Raw genomic sequence first — 18,527 nt, 5'->3', positions numbered from 1 at the left:
CTAAATGCACTTTACATATGCAACAACACAGAAACCATAAATAAATTGCTTTCTCTCCCTCTCTCCAGGGTTGGAAACTTTGGGCACTCCTCCCAATTTACAGTGATAAATACAACGACCAAAGGTTAAAAAAATAAATAAATATAAAGAACCATTTCCACAGCACCTAACTGTGACTTCGAGAGAGGACTGTCTCAGACAGAGGACCTTCACCATTCTAAGCAACAGCCAGGTTTTGGTGCGTGTACTTGCTTGCTTTTTGCTCGCCATCTACAGAAAAACGCAAACCCAGCCAGCAGCAAACAACAGCAGTACAGAACTCAGCCCAATTTGCCTAGAGAATGCTGGCAATTAACTATTATTTCTACAAGTGGTATTAGTTAATACTGAAAAGCTGTTTCAAAAAGACAGACCTTCTTGCTATAGAGGTGTTTCCTACGTAACTTGTTGTCCAGACCCTATCTGCTTTGTGGGTAATCTAAAGGAACTTAGTTGCCTGATTCATCAACTCAGAAAGAGACAGATCTCTTTAGGAGTCGGAATAAAGGTAATATATAAACCAAGGAAGGACATGAGCATGTGTGCATACAAGTATATAGGTGAACGTCAAGGTTTTTACACTACAATAATGTTCACTCATTTTTCTTTTTATTAAGGGACTTTATTAAAAGCCAGCCATCACAAAGTAGCACTGTTCATGACCTCCAATAGAGGAACAAGTTACTAAGCAACTAAGAATTACATTCTGAATACGTAAAGGTGGCAGGGAGGAAGTCTATTCTATACAGCTCTCGATTTTCTAAAAAGATCTACTCAATTAAACTCATTCACTGGAGATCAAGTTATGATAAATTAAACCTGTCCAGTTAAAAAAAAAACAACCAAACAAACAAACAAAAAAAACCCCACACACAACAGAAAACCCACCACACACAGACACACACCCCCAGGTCTTAAATGCATGGATGGTATCCAAAACAGATGACACATAACAGAACCACTGCCAAACTAAAAGGGACTTGAACAATTTTCCAAGGTTCCTTCCCTTTGCAGCTGCCGACATGGTCAGTAAGTGATAAAATCAAAACTCGGGTCAATCAGAATTGCTATTTCAGCCTGACCTACATTCTTTCTAGTCAAATCAGACTGAGGAACAAGAGCCACATAGACATTTGGCAACCCTCAGGTTTTATTACAGGTCAGTTGACTGCCAAAAAGCACTGGCTGAGCCACACGCCAGAGCTCTGCCTTCAAAGCCTGAGTTGAAGTAATTTGTCAGTTTTCCTCCAAACACCTTTTGGGTTTAGGAAACTCTTTGCAGTCAGTCAGGTACTCTCAAATGCAAATATACAAACAGAAGCTCTAAAACAGTTTCCCCACTCTTGTACTCATTCCCTGGGTCTTAGCTAGCCATTGTCAGAGGCAGGTCACTAGGGTTAGAGGTAAGAAGTGCCTCATGGAGTCCAGCTAACTTAAAAAAAAAGAGGTTTTTTTTTTTTTTTGTAAGTGAGAAGTTGTCTGGTTCCTACTAGTGTTAAATCTGACAGAAGGAGTTCTGAATTTGCCATCCCAGATCGATGTACGTACAGAGATCCTTGGGCATCAAATATTAGCAGTATTAGCCATACCTCGCAAATACCTGTTGCTTAACAAGCCTTTGTCAACCTTCAAATCTCCCTTTGGAACATGCCCTAGAATAAACGAGCTACAAGTACGTACCTGCTCCACACCCTTTGTGAAAGGCATCTTGACTCCCGAACCACCTTCTCTGTCTCCAGCATGCTCATTTTCCCAAGGCAGTTTGTTTTTTCCTTTACCCGCACTCAAGACTCTCCTTGGACTTATTCCTTGGTCGGCATACGCACCGTGCGAGCTGGAGTTTTGCAGAGCGTCATCCCTTGCGTGATACCCACAGTAACTGTGCGCGCTCTGAGTCCTGCTGCCCATCAACAGCCAGTCCGTATCTGCTCCAGGGGGTAAACCGGACCCCCTGTTATGACCAGATGACGGCAAGGGCACAGCATACTCTACAAACCCTTGGTCTACTAGCTTGGGCAAGGTCTTCCTGGCCAGCCTGGCCTGCACCGCGTGCATCACCCCGTCCCCGTTGTCCTCAAGTTCCACGGCATCCACCGCCTTGAAGAGAAGGCCGGTTTTGCCCGGGCCCATGGACGACGCCAGCGCAGCAAACGCTTCCATGGCAGCGTGCCGGACCCTGCGCTTGCCGTCCACCAGTGCTGGAGCCAGCCCAAACGCCAGCTTGGCCAAGTCCAGCTCCTCGCTGGGGTGAGTGAGGAGGGCCACGATGCAGATGTTGACCACCTCCTCGCGGACTTTGGAGTTCTTGTGCTGCAGGTACTCCTGCTGCAGCAGCAGGCCCAGCACCTGCTGAGGACCCGCCGCCTTCATCAGCCGCAGGAACAGGCGGCCGTACTCCTGCCGGATGGCCAGCTTGTTGTCCCCCAGGACCTTAGCAGCAGCGGAGACCAGGGGCGCCAGGAAAGCCGGGACCCTGTCTCCCAGGCGCAGGGCCAGCAGATGTATCACCTCCAACGCCCCGAGCACCACCTTGAAGTTGGAGTCATCCAGGAGGGTGTAGAGGAAGCTGATGAGCCCCAGGAGGCTGGGGGCAGGCGTGGAGGTCACGGCGGCCTGGCTGGCACCTCCGACCACCCTCTTCAGCTCCTCCACCGCTTGCGTGCGGCTCTTGTAGTCCTCCTGGTCCAGCAGCCGGGCATGCAGCTCCGGCGGCAACAGACCGAACTTCAAGCCGGCGCTGCCAGGCCGGGCGGGGGACGGCGGCGGCGGCGGCACCGTGCCCTCACCGACCAGCCGCCGCTGCCGGCCGGCGGGTTGGAACGTCTCGGCGCCGGGCTGCTCCTCCTCCTCCCGCTGCCCGGCGGGGCCGCCCAGCTGCCAAGCCAGGCTGCGAGAGAGCTCGCTTAACCCGCGCTGGGCGGCGGGCGGGCGGCCGGACCCGCGGTACCGACCGCGCAGGGCCGGCCGCGGCAGCTCCGCGGCGGCATCACCCTCCGCCCGTTCGGCGCTGAGGCACGGCGGGAGCCGGCCCCCCCGGCCCCGCGTCCCCCGCTCGGGGCCCGCCGGCGGCTCCATGGCGCGGGCGGGCGGCGGCGGCGGCGGCGGCAGCGTGAGGGCGGCGGCCATGAGAGGAGAGAGAACCGCCCCCGCCCCGGCAACGCCGCGCGGCACAACACCGCCGTCGCCAGGGGCCGGCCCTGCAGCGCGCCTGCGCGGCACCGCCCACGGCGCAAGAAGGGGGGGGGGAGCGGTGGCGACGGCGCAAGATTCGATGCTTTCTCGCTTCGCCTACGCCGCCGCAGCGGAGAGCGGGTGAGGAGCGGAAGAAGCCGAGAGGCGCGGGGCGGTGAGCCGGGTGGTGCCGGGGCTGCGCTGCTGAAGGGGAACAAGCCGCCTTCTTCCCCTCCCTTTCCTCCTTCCACGGTGTGGGGTGTGCCCGGGGGACGGTGGGTGCGCGGCGCTTCCCCGCCGCTGATTGGTAGAGAGAGCGGGGCGGTGGCGCCCGGAAGTGACGCGCGCCGCTGCCGGGCGCTGCCGGAGGAGCGGAGGCGAGCGAGGCGGCGGCGGCGGCGGCGGCTACCGCGGGCCAGGGCCTGGCCGCGGCCTGCGCCACCCCCGCGCCCTCAGGTGAGCCCGGCCCCGCCGCGACGGAGCGGGACCCCGCGGCCGAGTGTGCAGCTGGGGGTGGGGGGGAGACGGGAGTGGCAGTCCCGGAGCGATCGCTGAGGATCCCCCCCCCCCCCCCCCCCCCCCGAAACAGCCCGGGACCGGAGCTTAAGCACAAGGGGTCAAGCGCGACGACGTGGAGAGCCTAAAATTTCATAAGGCAGACGGTTTACGCTTTGCGAGTTGTTTCTTGCACTTTTTCTGGCGCGCAGAAGGTGTTTTGGTTTGGGTTTTTTTTGTGATGTGTCAGGTGTTTAGAACCAAAGTTAGCTCGGCACTTGGGGCGGGTGCTTTTGAGGTTTTGTGCTCTCTAGTGAGTAACAAAACTAGGCGAGTCGCTTACGGGCTCCAACCATTTTGTAGCCTAAATAAGGAACTGGCGAGCACTTCAACGCCGCCTTCAAACAGAAAAGCGCCTGGAGCTCTTCTTGCTGTTTTCACATACAGAAAACGCTGCGCTCTGCATCGCTTACTGGGCATCGTCGCCTACCGTGGTTTTTAGAAGAGTAAAAACCTTCAGTAAGCGAGCTTAAGTATTTACATTTCTGGTTAGCCTTTCTATTTCCAGTAACTCCTTCCCTGCTATTCAAGATAAGTCTGATCTACAGACTGTGAAAAGGATCTGGTAGTTCAGAGCCTAGGGGCAGCCATTTGATTTGTGTTGTGAGCGCAGATCGTTGGACTAGCATCCGTTCTTCAGGGCTGGTTAATCTTCCGGCTTCTGATTCCTTGCTCAGCAACAAAATAAATACATGCAAATACGTGGCGTGGGCGAGCACTGCCATGCAGGAGGCGTGTGAGATGCAACAGTAGGCACCTCTACCAAGTTGGTACAAAAAGTTTTATTTCTGGAGAATAATGTAAATATAGTTATTTATAAGTGGTTTTACAGGTTTTGCATCTGAACTGTAACCCTTCCTTTTTCCTTCCATGTGGTGTTACCTTGTGTTTTATGATTTCTGCATATACGTACAATCTGGTTATGAACTGAGCAGAAACACAAAAGGAAAGGAAAGTGTTTTAGCTGCTGAACAGCTCTTCCCCTCCCCCCCATGTAATTTGTACTGCAAAAATGTTGTTATATGGAAAATGTTGTTGTATGGAATCTTGCCTTTTGCAGATAAGCTTAAAAGACTTTCTTTTAGATATGGGGTTTTTTTTCCAGTATAGGGTTGTAGTAGGAGAGAGGTGAGCTTACTTATCTCTTAATGGGCAAGAGGTTTTCTATCCCTAGCTGTAAGCCTTCACTTCTCTGTCAGTGTTATTATGTTCTGTACTTAAATGTTGGCAGCTAATTTTATTCTTTCAGATTAAGCACTTTGTAAGTAGGCTCACTGCAAATTAGATGTCAGTTAAGGAGCTGTAAAAATGATGAACTTCTTATTATTAAGATAAAAGAAGCGAGGTCTCGAAGTTTACGTAGTCATTTAGCAAATCAAAATTAAATCAGCTTTTCAGTTCAGAAATTGGATGGTTGCAGTGTTCTCTGTAGAACAATAGTTATATTTCCTCGTGGTCCAGGATCCTGACGCATTCGTACCCTCCACCCTCTCAACGGTATAATAATTCAGGCTGAATAAAGAGCTGAAGAACTGCTTCTCCAACAGGTAGTGGTGGGCAGCACCATTTGAATTTTAATGATCCTGAAATTAGAACAGGTATCATAGTGCCTTCGAGTGTCACGATGCAAACTAAAACTTTTTGGAAGAAGCCTTCAGGGGTTTTGTGGAGATGTAGGTAGGAACGAGGATCCTTCTCCCTGCCCTTGCTAGTGATGTTAGGGAGTGTGGGTAGCTGCCGGTGCCGTGAGGATGTGGAAACGGTGATAAGACGCCGGGATGCTCAGCCTGTCCACCTGGGACCTGCTCCCTTGATCACCCTGGGAAGCACCTCACCAGCTCCCACCCCTTGTCTCTTGATGATGGAGGCAGGCCCAGCTCCCAGCCTTCCCCGGCTCTGATCTCTCCGGAGGCTGAGGGCATGTCCACTGGGGATTTTCTCTCGTGGCGGAAGCCACTCAGTGAGGTGAGGCAAGGATCTCCCCCTTCTCCTGTGCTCCTCTGCCCATTCAGAGTACAGAAACCTCTGCTCCAGCACCCCTCTTCTTGCAGCCCAGGGCCCCACTGGCTCTGTGGGTCTTTTTTGCCCCTCTGTGCAGAGGGAGGGACTCTGCTGTTCCAGGTGAGGAAGGAGGAACGGAGAGCTGGTCCCTGCTGAATGGTGGGGCCCTGCCCGCAGCACTGCTTGGAGGGGAAGTGCAGCAGGGCTTGGCTGCACCACAGTAGCACTAAGTAGACCGCAAGGCAAGTACCAGAAAGTAGTTTAAGAACTTTTAAAACTTTGTCTCAAATGAGCCAGTGCCATTCTTTGTTTATCTCTATTTTTATTTCAGTCACTGTTCACTTCTCTCAAATGTCTCATGTAGAATCCTATCGTGTATTCAACGCTTCAGATAATATGCATTTTACTCCAGAACAACAACAACAAAAAAAAAAGGGTGGTGGTTGGTAGGTTTTTTTTTTTTAAGGCAAAGTTTAATATAGCATACACTATTAATAAACATTCGATTGTCCTGGATTTAACTTGCATGAAACAGGGTAGCGCATGAGGATTGAAAAAGTAAATTGGAAAGTAATAAACCTAATTAAGATAAAAGCAAAAATGGAAAAATATTTTTTAAATGTTATGTATGGCATGTCTAAGTAACATGAGTAATGAAGTTTATGAAATGAAGCCCTGAGTAATGCGTTAAAAATTCTGTTTGTCACAGATGGACCAGTCGTCTCCAACCTACATGCTTGCCAACTTAACCCACTTGCATTCTGAACAGCTTCTGCAAGGCTTGAACCTCCTTCGCCAACATCACGAGCTCTGTGACATTATCCTGAGAGTTGGCGATGTCAAGATCCATGCCCACAAAGTGGTGCTTGCCAGCATCAGTCCATACTTCAAAGCCATGTTCACTGGGAACCTTTCTGAGAAGGAGAACTCGGAGGTGGAGTTCCAGTGCATTGATGAGGCAGCTCTGCAGGCCATTGTGGAGTATGCCTACACAGGAACTGTGTTTATCTCGCAAGACACTGTAGAGTCGCTTCTTCCAGCTGCGAATCTTCTCCAGATCAAACTGGTAGTGAAGGAGTGTTGTGCGTTTCTTGAAAGCCAGCTTGATCCTGGCAATTGCATCGGGATTTCTCGTTTTGCAGAGACCTACGGCTGCCATGACCTCTACTTGGCTGCTAACAAGTACATTTGTCAAAACTTTGAAGATGTTTGTCAGACGGAAGAATTTTTTGAGCTTACGCATTCTGAGTTGGATGAAATTGTTTCCAATGACTGCTTGAATGTTGTGACAGAAGAAACCGTTTTTTATGCACTGGAGTCCTGGATCAAATATGATGTGCAGGAGCGACAGAAGTACTTAGCACAGCTGCTACATTGCGTTCGGTTGCCACTGCTGAGTGTCAAGTTTCTCACAAGGTTATACGAAGCGAACCATCTCATTCGTGATGACCACACTTGTAAACATCTGCTAAATGAGGCCCTAAAATACCACTTTATGCCTGAACACAGACTTTCACACCAGACCATGTTAATGACACGACCTCGCTGTGCTCCTAAAGTTCTTTGTGCTGTAGGAGGAAAAGCTGGACTGTTTGCGTGTTTGGAAAGGTAAGTAATAGTCAAGTTGTTGCAGCACTTGGGTGGTGTGACATTCGCGCATGTTCGTTACCGCCCTGGGTCAGGATTAAGACAATCATTGACAAGCTGTGGTTTGCAGGACTGTAGTTACTGCTTTCCTTCATAAGAACTCATAAGTAGATTTTTTTGGAACAAGGGTGAGCGCTGAATTCAAAATGCTTTTTGATTCCATGAGTAATCTTCAGTGTTACAGGGTTTTGTTTGTGCCAACACCAATGGCTATAAAATCTTACCATTTTAGTTCTATTGATTGAGAGATTTGGTTAATAAAAGTGGTTAATAAAAGTTTGTATGCTGCTGCTTCACTTTCCTCACTGTGAGGGTGGTGAGGCACTGGAACAGGTTGCCCAGAGAGGTTGTGGATGCCCCATCCCTGGCAGTGTTCAAGGCCAGGCTGGACGGGGCTCTGAGCAACCTGGTCTAGTGGGAGGTGTCCCTGCTCATGGCAGGGGGGTTGGAAGTAGGTGATCTTTCAGGTCTCTTCCAACCCAAACCATTCTGTGATTCTTTATCCTTTCAGGTTTTTTCATTTTACATCATTTTTCCCTGACCTATTATTATTCCAGAGAATCAAATCATAAAATTTAACCTAATACATGACAAATTTGCTTCCTGATAACTCAAAAGTCCTTGGAATTAAAACAGACTTAATCAGAGAAGGGCAAAGAGGTAATTCTTAGCAATGTCACGTTCTTGATCATAATGTAATCGTGCCTTTAACCTCTGCTGCTGAGTAGGTATCTGTATGCATGCTGGCAGAAACAGGGAAGTGCCTATCTTTCTTTACCTGGTTTTCAAAATGAACCTCCTCCTCAGTTACTGGAGTACATCACTGAGGCTAATCATGTGAGGAAAAGGAATGTAACAGAGAGAAAAATAGCTTTCTTCCCCATACTGGTATGGTTGGGTTTACTTATAACATTATATTAACATTTCCAGAAATGGTAGTTAAACTATGTGTGGGTCTGCATATGTATGCATGCTTATACATACACATATAGTGCTTTGCTGTTGAATGTACCCTTATCAGCTCAGTAAATGTTTTCTGTGTTAAGGCAGACTACCCGAACTGGTTCTGCAGCTGAATTCTGGGATGATATTTTACTCTGAGATATTTTTTTTCTGTGACAGTTCCATGCTTGCATGTATATACATACATTTAAAAACCTGGGAAGATCTGTATGTTCTTTTTCCCTGTGTTTAGAGATGTTGTCAAAGTTATTTGAAGTTAACTTTCCCGATAATAGGGATTGATAGTAAACTAGATGTTGAGACTGGGAATTGTCGGGTTTACAGATTTAAAAAGTAAAGGGGATTTTGTGCTTAATAAAAAAATCTGTTTGAGTGAATAAAGTCGTCCTCTGATATTCTTCAGCTCTGTTTCTTTCACAGCTTCTTCAGCTTCTTCAATGATTGTAACAATATTACATACCACGTAGTTTGGATTATTTTGATTATTTTTTTTAAACAAAAATGCTCCTTACTACTGTTAACCACGTTTTAACGCATACAAAAATTTGCTCTTCCTTTATTTATTATTCACATTAGTCTTTTCTAAACTGTTGTTTCAGTTAATACTTAAGTTTAAACAACTGCCCTTGACTTAGAAATAAAAAAAAAAGTCACAGATTGATTAAATGGATAATTCCTAATACAATTAAAATCGTGAAGTAGGAAACCTTAATTCCACTATTCTCATTCTACTTTTCATTTGTACTTGCAGGAAGGCTGGTTTTTCACTTAACGTTAGCCACTGCTTCATAACAACAAAATTACTTAGAATGTATGTAGTACTGTTCTTTTTCTAACTGGGCTGCTGCTGTCAAGAGCCAGTCTGGTGTTTCAGCAGTCCCTGCTTCTAGGTTCTTAGCCAGTGGCTACCAGCTCTCCAGTGGCTTCATTTTGTTGTATGTTTTTTGAACAGGTTGTATTTCCTGTGTACTAGATATTCTTTTAAATCATTGAAGTAATTTCTTGACTAAACTATTTAGGTAGGTTGACTAGACTTTATACATGATAGGCTAGACCCACCATACTCTTAACAGTGAGTATAATTAAAAGAAAATGCAAATAAGCAGTATTTTGAAAACAGATTTTTCAAATTAGTTTGTTTTACTCTGACATTTCATTTAAATTATACAGTGCATGTAAAATATGTATTTATAAAACTACAGATTGTACTTTCTAAATGTATGTTTGTATGTATATATAGACATGTGCTAACCCCCTCTCTAATTCTCCTTTTTTCTCTCTCTCCCATCTCTGTGGCTGTTCTGACTTTTTTTCAGTTTACCCTTCTTATCCCTTCGGTTTGTATTTTTAGCTTACCACAATCACAGCCTACCTCCAAAAGCTGCTGTGGCATCAACACTGTTTTGTCTTCCCTCGCATTATCCAGGGTGCTGTCCTGCCTTCTCCATAGTCTGCCTGGTTTGTACTTTCAAAATTCATCCTTTCGGGTCTCGGACTTGGTGCCGTGGCTACTTGCTGTGTTGCTGCATCGCACCGTACGCTGTGAGGCTCTGGGTTTTTAACTCTTTAGAACAGTAAACAGCATTTCATTTTAGCTTACATTTGGGCTATTGGAAGAAATGGCAAACATCAGATAAGACATACGAGGTAGTCTTAAGACTGTGTTCCTTGATGCTCATTTGCACTTCACAGAGCTTAAGAAAGTTAGGTTTGCTCACATAATCTTTGTTTTTCTATTTCAGTGTTGAAATGTATTTTCCCCAGAATGACTCCTGGATAGGCCTGGCACCTCTTAGCATTCCCCGCTATGAATTTGGAATATGTGTCCTAGACCAGAAAATATATGTTGTAGGAGGGATTGCAACCCACGTGTGTCAAGGCATCAGTTACCGAAAGCATGAGAATTCAGTGGAGTGCTGGGACCCTGATACGAACACTTGGACATCTCTTGAAAGGATGTTTGAGAGCCGGAGTACTCTGGGAGTGGTAGTTCTGGCAGGAGAACTCTACGCCTTAGGTGGCTATGATGGGCAGTCTTATTTACGAACTGTAGAGAAATACATTCCTAAAGTGAAGGAGTGGCAGCTAGTGGCCCCAATGAACAAAACAAGAAGTTGTTTTGCTGCGGCTGTCTTGGACGGAATGATATATGCCATTGGTGGTTATGGTCCTGCCCATATGAACAGGTATGTGCTTTTGATGTGTGTAGCTCAGTGTCATAAGCTGGAAAGCAGCAAAATTCACTGTTAAGCTTGTGTTCAGCAGCCAATTAAAAATTACTCTAAGGTAGATTGGTAATACACAGTGGGCCTCATTAATCTTTGTTCTGCAGTGCCAGTCTGATAATTCAACTGGGAAGTCTTTCTTTTAACTTACCTTTACGTGTTCCAGCTCAGAGCTGGTTTGTTTGGGTTGGGTTTTTTTTTGTTTTTTTTTTTTTTTTAAATCCCTAAGAAGGGAAAATGGTAAAGACAAAGACATATGTGCATGTTACTAAGCAAGGTGGTGCAAGACACCTGACCTTGTAGACACCCAAGCTGGTTAACTCAGCAGATCAGTATGGTGTGGGCTTATTTGCTCAGGCGCCAGGGTAGTGTACTTTTATCTGTGTCATGGTGATGCACCTCCGTTACTGAGCTCTTGGGAGAGGCTTGCTTAGCACTGGGCCAGCCGCTATATAAATCCTTGTACCTCAAGCCTGCAGAATATTAGGAAGCGTGGTTAGCTTTAACATTGAAAACACCGATTTGAAATAAAAAGGATTTTTCACATGCTTAACATACACAAAATAAATACATACCTCGGAATATTAAAGTAGTCCTAATGATAATAATAAAGTTCAGGATGGTGGTTACTGGTCTGGCTCCTGGGTGGAAGTGGGCTTGCTTCAGCCCTGGCATTCACAAGGAGGTTTCCTGGCACCAGCCTGCTCTTTAATTGTTCTTTTCCACATCGCTCTGTTTGGATGGACAGGGGCATTTAGTTATGCAAAGAAATCATTTGTACTCCCTTCTTCATTAAAATGGGAACAAATCAGTCGTATGTCCCTCCAGGAAGCAAATTAATAACTACAAGCCTAAATAGCTGAATAAAGAATGAAAATGAAAATCTTGCTTATAGGAAGGGATGCATTGATTGTTTAACAGTGTAGTATAACGACATTGCACTAATCATTAATTGTGCTTTTCATACTTGATATGTTTTTATATAAAACAGTTTGTGAAGCAAAGGATTAATTCCCAAATAGGGAAGTATAGCTAAGTAGTTTTCATTTGGAAAATGCAAACAATTTTTTAAATTACTGAAATAAAAACAGCAATAACTTAAACTGTTTGGTATGGTTGTGACAGGATTTATGAAACGTAATGTGATGTTATTCTGACTTCTTATATTTTAAATTATGAAAGGTGATAGCAGTTGAAATACTTAATAGACAAGCAAACCATCTCTAAAAGTTTTCTGTTGACTCTAGGATTTCTTCACATGGGAATTTGACCCAGAATAATTAAGCTGCGCTGTTGTTCTATGTGGTCATTCTTAGCTCCGTACCATCTTTGTACCACACAGAACTATCGGCTTTAATAGTAGCTTAAAGCAAAGTCAGTAGCAAAGTAGAGCAGGCGTACCAGGAGGTACTGTGGGACCGCTGGGATGCTGACTCCACTGCAGCCTTGTTGCACAGACCATAAAAAAAAAGAAGATAATCAAGCGCTTGCTATTGCCAGAAGTGGTGCCCAAAAGTTGAATTCTCAGTGTGCACGCAGGCCTCTGAAAGGTAAACTTGGTAACCTCCTTTCAGGAAAGGTAGGACTTATCACTGGAGCAATAGGGAATGTCTTTATCAAGCTGGTAGCTTTAAAGGGGAAGCTCTTAACAACATTAAAATTCTGCAGTAACCTCACTCACATCTGCTCTCTTCCTCAGTCAGAAAGGAATTGCCAGCAGCTCCTGTAGAGTTACTGGAATCTGATATTTCATTATTTGCCTTTTTAAATTTAATTTACTTTTTGTTGAATATTTTTTGTTTTATTAATTATTCAAGGGCACAAGTAATATGCCATGCCATACAGTCACTAGACTCATACAAGCTCTAGCATTAAAAGAAAGCTGACTGCTGTGTAATTAAGCGCCTTCTCTCCAACTCTGTAGTGCTTTTGATTTTCTCTTCCCCTCTTTTCTGCCCCCTCATGCTACTGAAGCTACACTTTGGACAGGGAATGGCTACGTGCCATGAGTGTGTTAATGACTCTGACCATCTGTACAGCTCCAGCGATTAAAAAAAGTAATAACGATGATGATAATTCATTTCCATTTTATCCTGAAGGCCTCTTCTATCCTTAGTGTTTTGATCAGCAACCTCTTTGCTGCTTTTCCTGAGGGATATGCTCTCCACATTTTTTTCCTCTCTGTCTGTTATTTTTCAGGCAAGCCTCCGGGAAGTTTTTGATTTGATGTGTTACCCAAATAGATACACTTCAGATCTGCATTGTGTACAGTTTTTCATGAGTTGCTTTTTTTATAAATAGCAGCAGTCACCCTGGAAAGAGCTCTCAGTTCCGAGACCAGCTTTGAAAAATCTTGCTTTGTTTCAATTTGTCACCTGAAGATCCAAGGTAGTGGCATGAGGACATCAGAGAAGCGGCTGAACTGCAGTCTCTGTGTTGTCGGGATGAAATATGTTAAAACTGCTTTTTGGCAACACTGTTGAGACCCTCCAGCTGCTTCGTGTTGTCAGAGGACCCTAGGATGTGATCAATGCTTCTGAGGTGATAACACTGGCTTTAGTTTCTTGTGTGCCACCATTAGGTAGCGCAAAGCAACCACACTGCAGAATTTTCCATCAGCTCAAGCACTCTTTCTTTGTGTTGCATTATTCCTGTGCGTGGTAATATTGGTTGGCAGAACTAGATGTACCTCTGACAAATGCAGATTTCTTGTGGAGTGGAAATTCTAATGTCACTAAAATCTGAGCCTCACAAGTTGTTTGTGTTTGCAGCATGGAGCGTTATGATCCAAGTAAAAACTCATGGGAGACAGTAGCTTCAATGGCTGATAAACGAATAAACTTCGGTGTTGGTGTCATGCTGGGCTTCATTTTTGTAGTCGGTGGACACAATGGTGTGTCTCACCTATCCAGCATTGAGAGATACGATCCTCATCAAAATCAGTGGACTGTGTGTCGACCCATGAAGGAACCCAGAACAGGTAGGGACATACAAACCTCTCAGCAGTTAACTTGGATATCCTTTCAGAAATAAATTGCTGTTTGACCTGATAGAAGCTGCAATAAAGTTGCAGTGATTTGTCTGCAGAGCATTGTACTTTGTGAACTGGACCAAAGATCTCTTTATCAGCTCTGTGAAAGAATGAGTATTTATTTCTCTAATTTTAATTACAGTCCAGTTTATTAATACTGAGCTGTAACAAAAATAACATGAAGTAATATTTCTACTTTATCTTCTATTTTTTCATTAATTTTGAGTGAATTTCAGCAATTTTGTGGTTACCGTTCTGTTGTATTTTACTTTATGTTGAGACTTGGTAGTGCATCCTCTCTTCTGTCTCCATGACAAGGAGTATTGGGACAGAAGAACGTTGTTTTGTCATAGGAAGGGGCACGAGAAAAGTCAAAAAGGAGTGTAAGACCTGAACAGAGAACGACTTTTTGTTTACACCCATTTTCTTTAAAGACAGCCCAAAGAAGGAGAAGCTGTGAGAACTTGTCTGTTCAGCCTTCAGGTGTGGGGAGGTGGCTCCAATTAGGAACAAAAATACTACTTATTTCCACGCTTGGTGATTGTGCGATCTTTTTTTTTTTTTTTTTTTTTCTTTCTTCCAATAGGAGTTGGTGCAGCTGTAATTGATAACTACCTTTATGTGGTTGGAGGTCATTCAGGGTCATCCTATCTGAACACTGTCCAGAAATACGATCCCATCTCAGATACCTGGCTGGACTCTGCTGGGATGATGTACTGTCGATGCAATTTTGGTTTGACTGCACTTTGATGAAAAGCAGGACTCTGCGGACTTGATGCAAAGATGGAGCTTAATCTGCTTGAAAGTAAACCCCGCTGGCAGAGACCATAAGCTGCGTTTTCTGAAGTTGGAAAGCTGGAGGAACGTGATGAAGCTGGGACTGAAATGAGGAAGGATTTGTTTTCTTCCGGTAATTTGCCTTTAGTACTTTAGTGACACGGGCAGAAGGAACGGAAAGCTTATTACCAGCTGGGTTTAGATAGCATCCTGTTAATGGCAGTGAATTTTAGAGAGTACTGTACATGCCTGGCATATGGTTAGAAAACTTACTGTATATCTAACCCTTTCACTTTCTAGTGCTTTTCTCTCTTCCTCCTGCCTCTATGAAACATGAAGTTTACTGTGCTTGGGGTGAGAGATGTGTGAATGTGTTGGATGACTGGACAGTTTGCTGATAGTTGTCTGGTTGTGTCTTCATACTAAGAAAACATCAGTGCTTCATAATTTTTTTTATGAACAGTAACTAAAGGGCTGCCTTGTTTCTGTATCTCAAGGTTTGTAAATAATAAATGCCATAGTATGTTGCCTGTACACTCTCCTTTGTTATCCACTTACTGGTAGGAGGGCTGGGATGGTAATTAGTAACTATTTAAAAGAAATTTACAGGGCAAACTTATTGCCTCTTAATGAAGTTTTTGGATGTGCTGAAGAGAAATCACATTTTTAACTTTCCTTTATATTTTTCTTTTTGTGGATAAATGAATGCTAGATTAAATGACTTAATCTTGCTAGTCTGCTGTGTGTTTTCAATTGTAATGCAAGGAAAAATTACAAAAGTCATGCATCGGAAGATGCCACAGCAGCATTCATAGCATGATATAAAATAAGTACTCAAAAATGAATCCATCCCATCCTTCTCCCAAGCGCACTTGTGTCCATATTCTGTATAACTTCCTTTTTTAAAAGAATGTATGATTGCTTTCTCAGAGTGTTCAGATAAAAAATGGTGCTAAATGTAGGACTTAACGATAAGGCTGTTACCAATTTTAGTGCAGTATGCATAAAGCATGATCGTTTTGATTGTTCTAGTGTTTTTGTTTCTTATTTGCTTGATACATTTGTGCCTATGAAAACTGTCAAGAATAACACAATATACTGAATGAGCGCTAAGTTTGTTACATTATTTTTTTTCCAGAAGATCTACGTTTATTGTTCCTATTCTCACAAATACATAAATAGGGAGAGAACAGTGAGATCCCATCTCATGTTCTTCAGACAGTCTTGCCTTTAACACAAGTTGCAATGAATGAAAAGCACGGGGCATAGTTGCTCATCCCAAGTGTGTGTCCAGTGTAACAGAGTACTGAAGGTCAGTTCCTGTGACTAACCAGAATCTCGAGAGATATAACTTTGTGATAGCCCTAAACTTAGTGAAAATTTGGGCAGGTAAATAGAAAGCAATGCTGTGGGCTATAACCATTATTTAAAACAGATGACTGAATAAATATGAATTTTAGCTAATTTAGAATGTTTTGGTTTGTCTTCTAATTTTAACTATGAATCATGGTTATCTTCAATTTCTGTTTTGATGTCTGTGTGTGTATTGCCAGGCCTGGTACTGAAGAGTTTTTCTGCATCCAGAGTTATTTTCCCCTTGTTTTAACATGTTAAATTAATGTTTGTTTCCCCTTGTTTTTCAAGCCCATATAGTATTATTTTTGAAGGTGCAATAATATTTGAAATAGTTGCTTTAAAAGCCATTTCTTTATAAGTGTGCTAAGCGGAGAGTTTTGAGTGTGCTTGATTTATTCTAAGTTCCTGCAAAGCTAATTGCAGCCAGGCAAACAGTGGTGTTCCTTGTTCTTCCATACGCTAACATTCAGATTTTAAACAGTCAAGGAGCCGAGGGTGTTTTCACCATAAAACATTCACAGGTAACAGGTGTTTGCACAGATAATAAAATCCTGCATGTATTCTTCAAATTTGGTAGAATTCAGCAGGACTTTAAAAGCAAATAAAATTAACAATTTCAGTGTTTTCAGTGCAGTTTATTTGACCCAGTAAGGATTCTAGTTACATAGCAATAATAGCATGATTTAATTATTCCAATGAATCTGTTGATAGGACACAAGTAGCTACATGGTTTTAAGTTGCATGTTTGTGTGTGGGGAGAAGGATGAAGGGGAGCAGGTTTGGGGTTGGGGATTAAGGAAGATGTTTCAGCCTGTTGCATAGGTTGCCTTCTCGTTCTGTTCAGATAAATGCGCAAGCTGAATGCTTACATGTGCTGTTTTACTTTTCAGTCTGTTTCACAGAGATGCCATTGATAATTGTATTTTCCAATATACACCAGAGATAAAGACACTTAACAAACTAATACTAAAAAAAGAAAAATTCCTTAGCTAAAAGACAAGTTTATGCCTTTTATTGATAGGAGGCTTTCCACGCAGTTCGGTATATACTGTACCTTTTAGAGTTTAACTACAATAGGATTCCATGAATGAAGATGCTCACATACATGTTCTGATTGGAAGTATTAGTAAACACTGTTTTCAGTTAGCAGAGACTGGTGCAAGGTATAGAAATCATTTTGACTTCATCAGAACAAAAAATCCATAGGTCAGGGTGATATTGATGGTTATTCAATGTTTATACAAATATCTTTCATTTATGGAAGTCAAAGCACTGAAAATTGTTAAATGTTCCACTCTCTTCACCTAGGCAGTGGTAATGTTAAATGAGGTCATAGAGATTGACCCCGTATTGTGTAATGTGGTATTCCTGAATTTAAGATAGCAGCATAAACAATTTTTTTAGTATGCAGGCTTGGTATGAAGAATGGGAAAAATGCCTAATGAAATATACTGCTGTTATTAGATGAACTGTTTAGCTAGAAATGGATCAAACAGTGTATCAACCTAGGGATCGCGTCACTTAAAATCATGCTGTCTTCATTTTCTGTTCTGGGTGCTTGTTGTCCTGTTCACTGAAGTGCTTGGTTATAGGAAGATCAGACACAACAATCAGTTTAAATCTGCATTTAAAGAACAACACTCTCATTGTCACATCTGTCTTGCAGTTTAAAAATTAAGGACCTTCAAATAAGATGTCATACAACTATAAATTATCATCCAGTTCTATTTCTTAATCACTCAAAATTATCTGCAAAGCACTTTAAAATGGGTATGAGTTTATATGTGTACATACAGTTCCTGAATTTCTGCTTTTGGGGGGGGGGGGGGGGGTGTTTTGGGGTTGTTTGTTTTGGTTTTTTGGGGTTTTTTTTAAAAGATATTCATCTGTAAGCTTCTTGACAGTCTCTCCTACTAGGAATGCTTTTCTTTCAGAAAATCTAGTTGGAATTTCTAGAGGGGCAAATGTGTCCAGTACACATTACAAACAGTTAACTGTTTCTGGGAGATAGCACGTTACTTTTGTGAATCTGCCATGTGTAAGTCCCCATTCACTACATGAAACAATGCAAAATGTCCAAACTTGCCTTAAATTCTTGATACTTAACTGAAACGCAAAGAACTGGATGATAATTCCTATTTTTTTGCCTTATGCGCTGTGCTGTATTTTAAACCCAAGGATAACTATAGTTTTTAGCAGGATTTAATAATTGTACAGAGAATACCAAATTGTACTCGGACTTGACCAGAGTGCTTTGGTTGAAAGTATAAAATGATATATGTAGTTTTGTGTATGTAGAGTGTTTTTATGTGTACATCTTTTTTAGCAGCAATGTTCTGGTTTTGTTATTGTTTACAAAAGCGGCATTTAAGTTAAACAGGAAAATAACTGTAACCTGCATTCTCGGTCTTTACTAGTGTTCTCAATGTGTTTGCTCTTGTGATAATGCTCTGTAAGTATTGTTGTAACTATTTCATTGAATGTGAAAATTTAGTAAATAAACCTGGGGAAAAACTTAACTTTATGCTTTCGCTGGGTGGTGAATATAAATGCGCTGTAGCTTTAGCCTTCTAATGCAGTAACATGTTTGTGAGCTGTTATTCAAAAGCGGCGATACCTCAGCCCTGCGAGGTGACAGCTAGAAAGAAGGGGAGGTGGAGCAGGAGGATGCTTATCCTTCTTGGGGAGGGGTGAGCTGGCTGGAAGACCCTGACCCCAGCAACCAGGTTCCAGGGTCTTTGCCTCATTGGTATTAGAAGCTC

At 43.3% G+C, this 18,527-nt stretch overlaps 2 protein-coding genes across 8 annotated transcripts in view; one reads left to right on the top strand and one right to left on the bottom strand.

Annotated features, from left to right (window-relative positions):
• The window catches only part of TOGARAM1 (TOG array regulator of axonemal microtubules 1), a 45,957-nt gene extending 42,689 nt beyond the window's left edge, over positions 1 to 3,268 (bottom strand). For all 4 annotated transcript variants that reach the window (XM_030035478.2, XM_030035487.2, XM_041118430.1 and 1 more), the window contains exon 1: positions 1,720 to 3,268. In XM_030035478.2, coding sequence (XP_029891338.1) covers positions 1,720 to 3,165 — 1,446 coding nt within the window. In that variant the 5' untranslated portion in view covers positions 3,166 to 3,268. The remainder of the gene's footprint in view (positions 1 to 1,719) is intronic.
• On the top strand, positions 3,266 to 18,284 carry KLHL28 (kelch like family member 28). Of its 4 annotated transcripts, XR_005930872.1 has the most exons (6): positions 3,532 to 3,666; positions 6,476 to 7,374; positions 10,119 to 10,562; positions 13,373 to 13,581; positions 14,219 to 14,542; positions 15,548 to 18,284. XR_005930872.1 is itself a non-coding variant. In XM_030035523.2 (5 exons), the coding sequence occupies exons 2-5, from the start codon at positions 6,476 to 6,478 to the stop codon at positions 14,380 to 14,382; spliced, it is 1,716 nt and encodes a 571-aa protein (XP_029891383.1). In that variant the 5' UTR covers positions 3,266 to 3,351; the 3' UTR covers positions 14,383 to 18,284. The 4 variants fall into 4 exon arrangements, 3 of the variants coding, with proteins under 3 accessions (XP_029891383.1, XP_029891366.1, XP_029891373.1); XM_030035523.2 differs by lacking the exon at positions 3,532 to 3,666 and adding an exon at positions 3,266 to 3,351 and having other exon boundaries at positions 14,219 to 18,284; XM_030035506.2 differs by having other exon boundaries at positions 14,219 to 18,284.
• Positions 18,285 to 18,527: the final 243 nt, after the last annotated feature.

This window comes from Aquila chrysaetos, chromosome 2, assembly GCF_900496995.4.
Source record: "Aquila chrysaetos chrysaetos chromosome 2, bAquChr1.4, whole genome shotgun sequence".
In the NCBI taxonomy this organism is placed as follows: domain Eukaryota; kingdom Metazoa; phylum Chordata; class Aves; order Accipitriformes; family Accipitridae; genus Aquila; species Aquila chrysaetos.
The sequence above is the reverse complement of the archived record's forward strand: the minus strand, read 5'-3'. Positions and strand labels throughout refer to the sequence as shown.